The sequence below is a fragment of the Argopecten irradians genome, chromosome 2, assembly GCF_041381155.1.
Source record: "Argopecten irradians isolate NY chromosome 2, Ai_NY, whole genome shotgun sequence".
Lineage (NCBI taxonomy): Eukaryota > Metazoa > Mollusca > Bivalvia > Pectinida > Pectinidae > Argopecten > Argopecten irradians.
Window position 1 is genome coordinate 28,531,764 of NC_091135.1, and position 14,363 is coordinate 28,546,126.

A 14,363-nucleotide genomic window follows, 5' to 3' on the forward strand; every position below is an offset into this window, starting at 1 on the left:
TACATTTATAACGCTGAATAATGGAGCATCATCTTTATTGATGCAACGCTCTAAAAACCTACCATTTCTGTCACGTTTTGATTCAGTGATAGAAATGTTGATCGTTGATTTGGTCAATATTGCTACCTCTCTTGGCGCAGAAGTACCCTTATTCCATATAGATACATTCCCGCCCAAACTCTTCCATTCTTTACTCCATATATATATTCATTTGCTTTAGTACAGTGAGTTTCATGTAAAGCTATTACATTGAACTTCTTTTTTGATAACCATAAGAAAAATTCTTGCCGTTTTGATTTATCTCTTTGATATTAATAGATACAATACACAGAAATGACATTTATATAAGATATGAAATAATATTTCAGATATTTTCATACTTTTATAGGGTAAATTTCTCTATGAACTATCAGTTTTGCATATCTTGTTGGCTTGACGTTCTGAAGACTGTGGTATCGCTGATCTGTCGCTGATCGTTCTTTTTCGCGCGCTCGCGGGTGTACCAGGATCCTCTTCAAATGGAGCCGTTAACTGGATTTTGGCATTGTCGATGTACTTTCGCATCGCAGACCATAATAGCGCAGCGCGCGATTCACTGACATGAACTCCCGCTGAATCATTTGAATCGAACATTTCTTTTACTACATGCCCTTGACGTTGAAATACAATGGGAGTATCCACATATGTAAGGAAGGAATTCCGCTCACACGTCTTTTTCGCGAATTTGTTAACTCTGTTCATTGCCTCGTTGGCCTCTCTTATTTTTTCACTTTTGCCTTTACGTGGAATGATTCCAAATGATTCCACATACGCCGACTGCAGTATATGGAAAGATTTCCTGCACTTTGTTGATGGCAGAAGGCAAATTACAGATCACTTGTTCTGGATCGTCGATGCTTCTTGTAACGTCGTTCGTACCCAAGCATATTGTAACGTTTTTAGTGACCGCGTTTTCGGGGATTAATGACACAGCTCTCTCTATAACGATGTCAACTTTATCAAGAGATGCACCAGAAATGGAAGCGTCTATGACGTTCTTGTCTGAGATTATCAGACGTTTTTTTCTAGACTGATTCTCACTTTTGCATACATAACACTCTTTACGTCGTACTGTTTTATTGGGACATTTGTAGGACATTTGTTCATTCTGACTTTCTTTTTCTTAATGTTTTCCATAATCTCGCCTTACTTATGGCCTCCCGTTTAATTTTCGCCCCTGTGAGGAAGGCTTTGGGTTATGTCTTCTATCTAGTCAATTCTATTCCTCCCGTATTATTTTAATTTTCGTCATAGAAAATTCCCGTTTATTCGAGGTGATATAAATAAAAACCTACGGTTATGATTAATGAAAATAATCATTATTATATACAGCATTACACACATATTACTTTGAAAATAAATAATGGCCATATCACATTGAAAGCGGTACAATATCAAGACAGGCTAAATATTTACGTCTTGTTATATACATATTTGATTAAGTGATTCTACTGTTGTTTGCCTCAAATGTATATTTTCCTGATAAATTAAGATATTTTAGATCATGTCTTTTAAGCAATTCAATAACTTTGTAAATAGACAGTTTTACCCAAAAATAGTGTTTAATTTATATTTCCGAGTATCTTGATATTCTAGGCAACTGAATAAAATAGCAATATGGACCAGGGAAAGGAACTTCGATTTATTTTTTGTGATATAAGCAAAGCTTTTGACAGAGTATGGTATAAAGGTCTTTTACATAAACTCAAGATGTATGGAATAAATGGAAATTTACTTCTATGGTTCAACAATTACCTATCTGATAGATTACAAAGAGTGACCATAGAAGGCTACTATTCACAGTTCAAGGTTGTAAACGCTGGGGTACCCCAGGGATCATTACTCGGGCCTCTTCTTTTCCTCCTCTACATCAACGATATCACTGATAATCTTTCAACTAATATCAAACTTATTACAGATGACACCTTCTTGTATGTAATTATAGATGAAAACCCAACACAAGCAGCTCAAGCACTAACAACTGACCTCTCTAACATTGGTGAATGGGCAAAAACATGGGACATTTAACCCTAACAAAACCAAATTAGTACTATTTTCCAGAAAACATAACAAAAACATCTCCCCAATAAACTTCCAAAACAATCAAATCACTGACACATCAGAACACAAACACCTAGGGCTTACACTTAAGGACGATGCATCATGGAAACAACACATCCTTAACATATATGAAAAAGCATACAGTAGATTAAACATTCTTCGTTACATTAAAAATAAAGTAAATCGTCAGTCATTAATTAAAATTTACACAGCATTTATCAGGCTAATCTTAGAATATGCAGATATAATATGGGATAATTGCACTCAACAATCAAAGGACCTTTTAGAATCTGTCCAATTAGAAGCAGCCAGAATTATTACAGGACTTAGGTCTGGAACATCCCACAATAAACTTTATACAGAACTTGGATGGGAAACACTATCAGTAAGAAGACACAAACACAAACTAACAATGATGTACAAAATAATGCATGGCCTATCACCACAATACTTACAAGATATCCTAAATCCTTTCATTAACAATCAAAACAATAATGGCTATGCTCTCAGACAAACAAGAATATTTAATCCACCAATATGCAGAACAAATAATTATTTTGATAGTTTCATCCCACTAATGTGTCGCACTATTAACACTTATGATAACAATCTCTTTAACTCTCCTTCTCTCTCAGCCTTTAAACACCAACTTAATAAAGCTGTCCCAGTTGTAATTGAATGAACCCAAATTTTTAAAACAGAAGGTGATAGAAGAGCTAATATTATTCTTTGTCAACTTAGAAATGTGTGTAGTAATCTTAATTCCCACCTATATACTGACCATTTATCTGATGATACATCCTGTGCTTGTTCTTTTGAAAATGAAACTATATCCCACTACCCTTGAATGCCCTTTATATGACCAACATAGACTTTCCCTGTTCACCTCCATTAGTAATTATGCAAATCATAACCATATTGATATCAATATTCTTCTTCAAGGCTGTCCTGACTGTGATGAAACTATAAACAGACAATTACTTCATGATGTTCACCTATAAATTGGTAAATCAAGACGTTTTAATCTCTATATGATTTAAATTAGCCATGACATAAGCTGTTGAAATTTAAAGAATTTTTTTTTCTAATTTTTCTCCAAAAAAAAAGAATAATAATTATGCAATGTTCACTATATAACATTTGAATAATATTGTATATATTCTATATTATCCTCTGTCAAAGATATACTCGGAGTAGTTTGTTGAGCATGGTTGTTTTAATACTGTCACTTTGTTTTATTCTATATACAGCATACACATATTCTATTAAAAGTATATACATGTATATTTTCAATTATTTTCAAGAAAGTTAACAGTATTTAGAGCAATGACAAGTGTATATATATACACATGGACTGTTGGTCATTGTCTGTCAATATCTGAGTAACATGTGGTCTAATTAGTAATATAACATGTTCTTGTAATAAAATAATAGCTGTATTTATATTATGTGTGATGTGTGAATGGAGTATGCAAAAGAGTTATCTCCCTTTATTTGTTGTAAAATTTCATTTCAAAACTTAAATATAATATTTATAATTGATGTAAGTTTAAAACATTACTTTTGCTACCATGGAGAGAATTTATATAGGCTTTGCCTGTTATTTAATCCATTTGACTTGAAACATCTTTGTCAATAAAATTTGTTGAAATGAACTGAATAAAATGATATGCATCTCTCTATTTCGGACAGTTCACGGTTTCTATATAACCCATTATTCCTTTTTTATATCTACCTGTCTCGATTGCAAGATTATCAGCTGTAAGACGGAGTTTGGTTACAAAATCCTACGTTGTTTTGAAAGAAATTTCGTCTAATAAAATTGTAATGTTACGTCATCTACTAGGTATCTAAAAGGCCATATATATTGGTGTCAACAGCAGTTGTTTCGACTAATCTTCAATTCGTTGTTTAATGGAGGCAAGTAAAATCAACAGGAGATTGCCTGAGCCATATGTAACCTGATACAAATTTAGATAATTTATGTTAAAAACCCACTAAATATTATGTTTTAAATGTGTCAGTCTCCATATAAATGGACTGATATACTTCCTTTAAAGTACAGTGATTCCTGCTCAATCATTTAAAACAATACTTGAAAGCTTTAAACATTTATCAAGTGGTAACGAAAATTAAAAATAAAGCTTTGTATTACAAGTCGATTATTTAAACACATCAAATGTTTTTTACTAAATTCTATATGAACCCTTTTAACTGCAATATCTTTACATCTCGTCCATGTTTAACAAGCATAAAGGATGCTTACAATATATGTATCAAATAAATATAAATTTTCATATTTAAGTTAACTTGGTTGCATTTTAATCTCAAGTGGTTTTTTTCCAACTTGTTATCAAATCATAGTAAGACGCCTAAATAACAACATTCATCAACAACAGAATCATACCATAATGTCATACACTTCTTTATTAAATATTTCAAATACATTTAGATTTGTTATGCTGCGATTTTCCGATTCTTTACAACCTACAAGGGCAAACTCTCTCTGAAAACTGAAAAGAGGAACAGGATTAAAGAGGTATAAGAGATTTAATGAGGTGCTGATTTCACAACCGTTTGAGGAAGTCTGATAGATTAACTGTACATAAGTGACTGTAAGTATGGCGATATCTTCGCTGATATATATAGAGATGTCGGACAACAGTAATTATCCATAGCAAAGGTAAATTAAAATTAATCAAAAAATAACAAAAAGGCAGACTCTTTCGCATGACAAAACAGCTTTCACGGGCATATGTGAAGGCAAAAACCTGTGTAAAAGATTTTATATACAAATAAAATATATATTCCGGTAAAATGAAAGAAGCCTTTGACATTTTTAATCAAGTTAAAGTAATGTAATGACTTTGATATTAAGGGAAGTAAATCAATCAGATTGGATCTAGGTATATACCATATATCTTTCACAGATGTACCCCTTGGGTAGTTCACATCTCTCATCGTCCCACTGGTAACTCCGGTGGTGCCACAACAACATACAGTCCTGATTCAATCCTCTCCAGCTGTTAGGCTCACCATGTGCCCAATCCACGTTTTTAACTGCATTTCCATTGGTTGGATTCCACACCCATCGTCCCTCCTGTCTAATGTCATTTAATCCTGTCCAATAGCTCTTTTGTCCAATGTATTTTGATTAGAAGGTTTGTCCAAGTTGTATTTTGATTTGATTTAGAAGGTTTGGTATTATATCTAATCTCCATGTATTTTGATTTAGAAGGTTTGGTATTATATCTAATCTCCATGTATTTTGATTTAGAAGGTTTGGTATTATATCTAATCTACATGTATTTTGATTTAGAAGGTTTGTATCTAATCTTTGATTTAGAAGGTTTAGAAGGTTTGGTATTATATCTAATCTCCATGTATTTTGATTTAGAAGGTTTGGTATTATATCTAATCTACATGTATTTTGATTTAGAAGGTTTGGTATTATATCTAATCTTATGTATTTTGATTTGAAGGTTTGGTATTATATTACCATATTTATTAGAAGGTTGGTATAATATTAATCTCCATGTTATTTTTACTTCGAGTAAGGTTTGGAATTATATCTAATCTCCATGTATTTTGATTGTAAGGTTTGGTATAAATCGCTGAAAGTTTGTTTATCTTCAATGTTTGATTTAAAGGTATTATACGGACATGTATTGATTTATGTTTGGATGCTTATATATCTACATGTATTTGAAGTTGTTATGTGCATAACTAATTTACATGTTATTTTTACTTCGAGTAATCTTTGAAAAATTGAAAACCAAGCGTCTTGTTTTATGCTTTATGTATGTTGAGATGAAAGCATATTTGTCACTTTAGAATTACTAATATCATGATTAAACTGCGAAATAAAATGGTGGACCATAACTTGGCTATATGTACTTATTTTACTACAATGTAGACGTAAATCTTAATTAAAACCTATGCATTGCACGTAGTGTCAAAAGTGTTAAAAGTCCTGTGAGATTCGGTCGGCAACAATAAAGCATCCTGTAATGAATTATACTGACAATGTATTACAATGATGAACTGTACAATATATTTGTATTTGGTGCTTACCGCTACAGAGTCTTGTGACGTATCCTTTAACCCATTGTAACTCAGCCGGCGTGTCCAAGGAGACCAGGGCTCCTCCCATGGCGGTACATATGTACTATGTCAAGTATCAGCAAAATAAGCATGAATTACTAAGAAAATATCAAATATGAAATGATGTAATTCGTTATTGAATGAGGTATATATATGACGTTCATACACCAGTGACCAACAAAAAATAACAATTATTTCTTATATCTACATTACGACAGGTATATCATAACAATACTTTTAATCACAACAAGATATTCATTACTTATTTGACGCTATACACATGGTTGGAATAGCCTTGGAACTGTTTGAATATATGACAGCTGATCAAGAATTCGCGGGAAGCTGTATTAATTTCCGGAGCGCAACATAAGGACGTAGGACAGTACAGGTGTGTATGCCGAACCAGTACTCATTCATCGTCAAATTCGTTAGTAACGTTATATAGAGAACATATAACGAAAATGTAAATATGTATATACTCGTTATCAACGATCTAGCACTCAATTCTTTTTGTGAATCACAACGCTTACAGTGGCTGAGCTAAGACATTTCTAAAACATTGATAACAGTGTAACAAAATTGATCCTATAGATCATAGGAATTACAGAATCAATAAAACAGCTCCTAGGTATTAAAAGAGGGTAAAGAAGTAACAGTACATATAGAAAACGTAGACTGTAACAGTATGTTAATGACCTACCGATGCCTCAAACCAGGTCTTAGTGTCTCTGCTGAAAAAGTAACAGTGATCACAGTTAGATACCCAGCCTCGAGGACATGCCCAGCCGGCCACTGAAATACACAATGGAAAACAAAAGTTCAATCTGACTTATAACAATTCATTTTAATAATAATAATATCAACTGAGAATGGACGTAGGCGTTTGTAACGTCGCTTTTGATTGGACAATACAACGGCTTAAAGAGTGTGAGTATAAGAATGAATAAGGATTCATTCATATAGATTGCTTCATAAATGATGTTTTTGATACATTCACGTGTGTATTCTCGTCACAACTACATTTGATCTATCTAGTTTTCTTTATATCTCTAAAGCAAAAGAAGGTTTCAAACATAAATATGGTCACAATTCTACGGTACGATGATATTAGTTGCCAGAAACTATGTGTGATATAAAAGACATAAACAATCATACATATACAGCGATACAGCTTATCGTTTAGCAAAACTTGTAACGGTAAATAGTTTGGATTCCTTTGATCTTCTGCACAGCTCGGCGACGATCAGTTTGCAAAACGTTTTTGATTGGCTGACCCATCAGGGACCAATATCAGTGTGAATGTAACACTTTGATGGACTTGTAGTTTGAAAAGTAGGCGGGGCCACTGTATATTGCTTTTTTTAATCTAATAGTTTTTTTTTACCAAATATACACATAATTGCACGATACCAGGTTAAAAGAAGAATGGTTTGCTGATTTGTTTCTCTCTTCTTTCTGCCTACATATAACCTAAATTTTAATCCAGTTGAAAATGTGTTTTGCAAACTGAAATCTGTAATGAAACGGGAACGATATACGTGTATACTGAAATTTGACAAGGCAATCGTAAAGTAGGACTTTCTGAAGCTTCGTGTGAAATATCATTGGCAGACATGCAACGTTTCTATCGAAATATTAGATATTAGATATTATAATGTTTAATGTGTTAAAAACCGTTAGAGAATGTTTACATTCCAACATGTTTTGATTAATCTGGTAGTTCCACATTTGCAAATTTTCAGATCATATACAGTGGCAAAAACTTGGTTGATCTGGTTTTCGCATTGGTGTTACAGTGCTGTTAGCGTTTTAACTTATATTACTAAAAAAATGATACTTGAATATGTTAATTAATAAAATATCTTTTCCCTATTTTTTCAATGTTATTAAATTCATTCATGAATATGGTAATGAAATGTTTTTTCTTAGTTTATGTTACATGTAAAATAACTTTGTTACAAAGTGAACGCCGACTTTAGCGAATGTGAACATTTGAATAGTATCTAAACAATTGCAAAGCAAATTGGTAAAGAAATATAGTTTTTTTACCGACAAGCATTGGCCCCGCCTACTGGCAAAACTTCTGAATTATAAGCGGTATCGCTGTCTCACTGACAAACTATATATCAACTATATAGTATGGCTTCCCAGAACATACATTTGTGTAGAATAAGATAGTTACTTGTCACAAGAACATTACTGGCTCTTCAGTTTGATATTAAATGTTTTAAATCAAAGAATAATTTTAGTCAAGATTTTTTTCATTCATCGGCAATATGAATCTGAGTATATGATCAGGTGAGTATATGCTAACATTCTGCATGCTGCAATATCCGAACTTGTGATTGGTTTAAAAGTATGATCTATCAATAGAAAAGACATATCAACAACATGAAAACCGGATTCCTCATGTTATTATATTGTCATTCCGACATTAATATAAAATAGAGATCACATGAACATACACACCATAGCTCCTACTAGGTATGTAGTAGTTATTAGATTTAGCAATAAGGATATATTTGTCAAGTGAAAACAGAAACAACACGACAAGTCGATAAAGTTACAATTGAATAATGTAGAACAGATAAGTTATTATCAATATCTAAACTGAAAAAATACTAAGTAGTTAACAACGTAGATCCTAGAAATGCTTAACAAGTAATGAACCATGGATACTCTTAGTGACGAATCTGTCATTCCATTATTACTAATTGGTCTATATAAAATTTCATAGGTAAATTTACGTTAATGTTTCAGATGTGAATTGTTTTTGATATATCATTCTTCAATAGAAAGAGTCGAACAATAGAAAAAGAAAATGAGAAAGCCTACCTTCCGTATACAGAACGGCACTGAACACCACAGAAAGCACGAATACGTTCATGATGGCTGTATTGGGAGGATTTGAGTGGAACCTGCCGAAAGGAGAGGAAGGAAATGTTTTATAGGAAAAAAAATCGCATATGGTGGCAGGAGATTTTACGCAAACATGCGTCGACGTATGTAGAAATGATGTTATCCCCCTAATCCGCTTCAATATTTACTTTTATCTACCATTGAACACGAAATTTACATGGCAATAACAGAAATGGGTTTACTTAGTACGTTTATCTGTTACCGAATCAGAAATAAATAATACATAGAGTTTGGAAGCACCTGAATGACAGAGGAACGTGCGGGTTGTAGGCACTTTTCTTTGGCTGAATACTTTTAAGTGTATTCGTTTCAACATGATATTTGTACATTATATCACGGTCGTACATGGCCAGTTTTTCCAATTAATATGTATATTAAGTAATTTTATCTCAGACATTCAAACCGAAAGTGCATTTTCTTTAATAGTACTTTTTAAGTATTTTCTTCTGTTTTGTATTTGGCAAAAAAGTTTTTTAAAGTGCATAATTATGTTCTAACCTTGCAACAGATGGGTCGTATAAAATTACTTAAGATCACATATAGTTTATCCCCAACCCACATAAATAGACTGGAAATATGTATAAGTACACTTCAAGCGATTATTCGTGTATATTTAAAACTAAATCCCTATGTAATTATTACGGACAACAATTCAACAACAGGTCCAATGTTTCTCTGTAGGACCATACAACGTTAATTAAAAATTCCACCCTCCAGGACACGTATAACCTGAGGTGTCTTAGTTTTAGTATGTGTACACATCATAGTGATAAAATTTATGATTTTTATCGAAAATTAATTGATAATAAAATTAATATGTTAACGACTATAAAAGTCAGAGATTTCCCTGTACCCTTACTGACATCATATTTCAATGATGAGGTTGGTGTTTTTATTGCTTGGACTTTGATGGATGATTTGATGAATGATGGAACCCCCTCAGCGATCTACAGTGTGGCGGTTTTACCCCGGAGACTCCCGATTTCAACCCAATTATAACGATATGGAACTGTTTTGTGGGGGATTTCAGGTAAGTAAATACTCGAGGAAGGAATACAAAGTGTCATCTCCGTAGACAAAATACTAAACGACCACCGGTCAATAAATAACATAACAACAAACCCTTGTATATGCATTCCATTACTACGTGACAAATCTCGGTGATTCTTGATTGTGACAATTTCACCAACTAATTTGACCAAGATTAATAGAATCCCATGAATACCTCACTAGGACTGCTGGATCGTTTTATATAAACTATTATGTGTCTTTTTATATTGACTTTGCCTTTAAACATATATTATTGTCATAAAAGGACAAATGGATTAGGCACAAGTAATTTCAACTTAAGAAGTCTTCTACAAAATATATATTGACTGGTTGGGAAATTCTATGATTTCAAAAACAGTTCCCTGGTTTTGAAGTACATTGTTGAATGTGTCAAATGTTTCTCTTTCAGAGAATGCTCAGTAATGGCGGGAAATGTGGAAACTGTGGTGACCCATATGATGGGGTGCGTGAAAACGAGGCTGGAGGAAAATACGCAACTGGTTTCATCACCAGAAACTACAAAAAAGGAGATGTAATAGCTATCCAGATCGAGCTTACAACATCACACATGGGGTTCTTTGAGTTCAAAATATGTCCTCAAAATGACGTCAGCACGCCAGTAACTCCCGAGTGTTTGGACAAGTATCCTCTTAAGTTTACAAACGGTGAATCCAAATGGCCAGTTACCTACACTGGGTTTTATGATCTAGAGGTTCAACTTCCGCCGGATATGACTTGCGATCAATGTGTCATTCAATGGCACTACAAAGCAGGTAAGAACAAAACTGAACCGTGATTAGCATTTGCTTTAAGCAAATATTTTGTCTAATCAAATTTCAAAAGAGATAAAAGGTGTAAAGTTGCATGAATATCGTATTCTTTGAATTTAGAATTATCAAATACAAAATATATTAAAAAGTATGCGAAAAAAAATAAATGAAGTATTTCCTCTTAAAAATAAAGCTACAATATTCAGCATCAAGTTTTTGTTTTTTTTATATATAAGCGAAATTATCTGAATTAGGCTTTTGAAACGTTATATTCCATTTTGTCTGAGTGTAATTTGGGAATATAATTATTGTTAGGAAATAACTGGGGTATCGATGAAGCGACAGGGGAGGGTTGCCTTGGCTGCGGTGATCAGGAGACCTTCATCAACTGTGCTGATGTCAGTATATCCGGGACGGGATCCACCTCTGGACCAGCTCCTACTACAACTGCTGCACCAACTTCTGCTACAACTGCTGGCCCGAGTACAGCGTCATCCACATCAGCACCTGTCACTACCCAGCCGACGACACCACCAACTATAGACCCGTGTTCCGATCCATAACAAACGTAGAATTGTTTGTCTTCAAATTAAAGACCCTCAATCCAACTCACTCTTTGGTTATTTATTTATTGACATATAAATAAATGGTTTAAAAATCATTAATCATGTTATTAAACTAAGCACTTTTAGAAAGAAAAAATGAAGTCACAAACATTTACTAAGTAAGCGAGCTCTACCTTTCAGACACAAAAAATAATTCAGTAGGTAGAATCAGGGACCAAATGCATCCTTGAAAATAATAAACAATTACGGACTTTCCTAAAAGGTACGTGAAGATGTGTTCTTTCACACAAAATCCTATTCAGTTTTAAACTTTGCCCTCAGGAAATTATGACCTTACGAGGATATCTTAAGTACAATCATAATCCGCCAAAGGTCCTACCCAAACATCATATGTCATTAGAATAGGTCAATAGGTCAATCTGAAATGGTCAGTGCCTGCTTAGATACATCCTCGATACTCCTGGGGTTCCGATCACTTACGATTTCTACACCCCTGGACTATTTCTAGTAAAGCTGGACGCGACAGAACAGAACAGGTAATTTACTTGTTTGATGCACATCAAAAGAATAGTAAAACGTTACACTGTGGTTGGATGTGTGGCTTTGAAGTTGGGCGTCTCTCTACTGTATCTCTGTAGTCTCTAAAAGGAACTTTTTGCTGGCCTGTGATTGGTTCAGATTTCCCCCTCTGTGCTGGCTTCAGTTTTACTACGAGATAGTCTAGTGATGTAGTGATCGTAAGTGATCGGAACTCCTGGATTATCGAGTAAGGTTTGAATTGGATAGTATTCGGGTGATGGTTGTTCAGAAGTAAATTGGTCTTTCTACAATGAAATATAACTTCGTAATATCTTGTTCTGATAATTAAAAACACTTGAGAGGATGGAAAAGCTTTTTGCAGCAATTATGTTATCATAGCACTTATTTATGTGAAATGTATTCGGAGCACCTGTGTGTGGATATATGGGATAGTCAGTGTAAAATTATTATGTCTACTGCTGATATCACCCTTTTTATACAAGATAACTCCAATCTCCAATAGTGGTCTACCATTTCATTCAACATATTACAGTGATATCTATAATTATAAAGTGACTCCTTCAAAAATCAATTCTCAAGTTATTATCTAGAAACCAAATCCGGACAGAGAGACAGACAGACAGACGGGAACAAACACTAAAGTCCCCCCTGATTTCACCGGCAGGGGGCTATAAGAAGGCACGAAACATATATTCTGACCGGTTGACCAGGATCTAGACAGATACCGTTCCCTACACTGCGTTGAACGCCGGTTATGACGTCATCGAGATAGATAATTTTGACCAAAACAAAATTGTTGGTAGAATTGGCAGAATATCTACAAATATAGCATTCCTCTATAAACTATGGCATCGCCATTGTGGAGAACTAGTAATATTTCTAACATGTCTCTTTAATGTTGTATGGTCTATAACTTTCGCTCTTTTTGTCATAGTGAAAACTGTTTAAGTGTTATACATATTTTTCTCCGTCTGTCTGAGGTTTAAACTTTCTAATTTTACCACTTTTTATAAAGTTGCAGCACTGGAAGTATCTTTAATTATAAAAGTAAAAATTTTTTTAACGTGTACACGTGAAAAATAGGCTCGATCGATGCCGAATCATTCCGAACTCTTCCGAACATCGTCGCAACACGGCTTTAGACCTTCAAGATCGTGCGAAACCCAACTTGCCACATTCATACACGACCTCACACAAAACCACAACAACAACACGCAGACAAACATCATAATCATGGACTTTGCAAAAGCCTTTGACAAAGTACCACACAAACGCCTTCAGTACAAACTCAAATACTACGGCATCACAGGTAACACACATGCATGGATAACAGATTTTCTTTCACATCGCACCCAGACAGTAATACTTGAGGGCAAACACTCACACAAAATACCAGTAACATCCAGAGTCCATCAAGGAACCTGTCTGGGCCCCATACTTTTCTTAATATATATCAACAACCTACATGAATACATGAAACACAGCACCCTTAGACTTTTCGCAGACGATAGTATCATTTACAAGACCATACACAAACAAGAAGACACACAGAAACTACAACACGACCTTGACAATGCAGGACAATGGGAACACGACTGGCTAATGCAATTTCATCCCGACAAGTCCAACGTCATCTTCACTACCACCAAACGCAACAAAATCCACCACAACTACACTCTCCATAACCACTCACTTGAACACGTCAAACACAGTAAATACTTAGGCCTCACACTACAAAACAACCTCCAATGGGACAAACACATTAACAACATCACTGCAAATGCAAACAGAACACTAGGTTTCCTAAAACGAAACCTCACAATCAATTCACCACACATAAAAGAACACGCATATAAAGCACTTGTTAGACCCAAACTAGAGTACTGCTCCTCTATCTGGGACCCACACAATACTGGCCAAATACAACAAATAGAAAAAACTCAACGCAGAGCAGCACGATATGTACACAACAGATATCATAACACTTCTTCAGTCTCAGACATGTTATACACACTCAAATGGCAAACACTACAAACACGCCGTCTACAATCACGACTCATCCTCCTATAAAAAAAAACAAAAAAAAAACCGCACTGTATATAACCCCTTCCCCCACGCCACTGAGCCGATCACCTCATCTAAAATCGTCAATATTGACGGATGGTGATACACCAAAGAAGAAGAAGAAGCGACAATCTCGAAGTAAAACGAGAGTTGTGAAACCAAGAGAAAATATCAACTATTTTTCATAAACAAAATATGTGGTCGACCTCATCAGACTCTATCTACAAAGAAAATAATGCTCGCACATTAC

The 14,363-nt window shown here is 34.3% G+C and overlaps 1 protein-coding gene across 1 annotated transcript; it reads left to right on the plus strand.

Annotated features, from left to right (window-relative positions):
* The first annotated feature begins 10,009 nt into the window (after positions 1–10,009).
* LOC138316947 (uncharacterized) lies at positions 10,010–11,551 on the plus strand. Its single transcript, XM_069258585.1, has 3 exons — positions 10,010–10,153; positions 10,583–10,946; positions 11,259–11,551. The coding sequence occupies exons 1-3, from the start codon at positions 10,049–10,051 to the stop codon at positions 11,504–11,506; spliced, it is 717 nt and encodes a 238-aa protein (XP_069114686.1). The 5' UTR covers positions 10,010–10,048; the 3' UTR covers positions 11,507–11,551.
* The last annotated feature ends 2,812 nt before the right edge of the window (positions 11,552–14,363 follow it).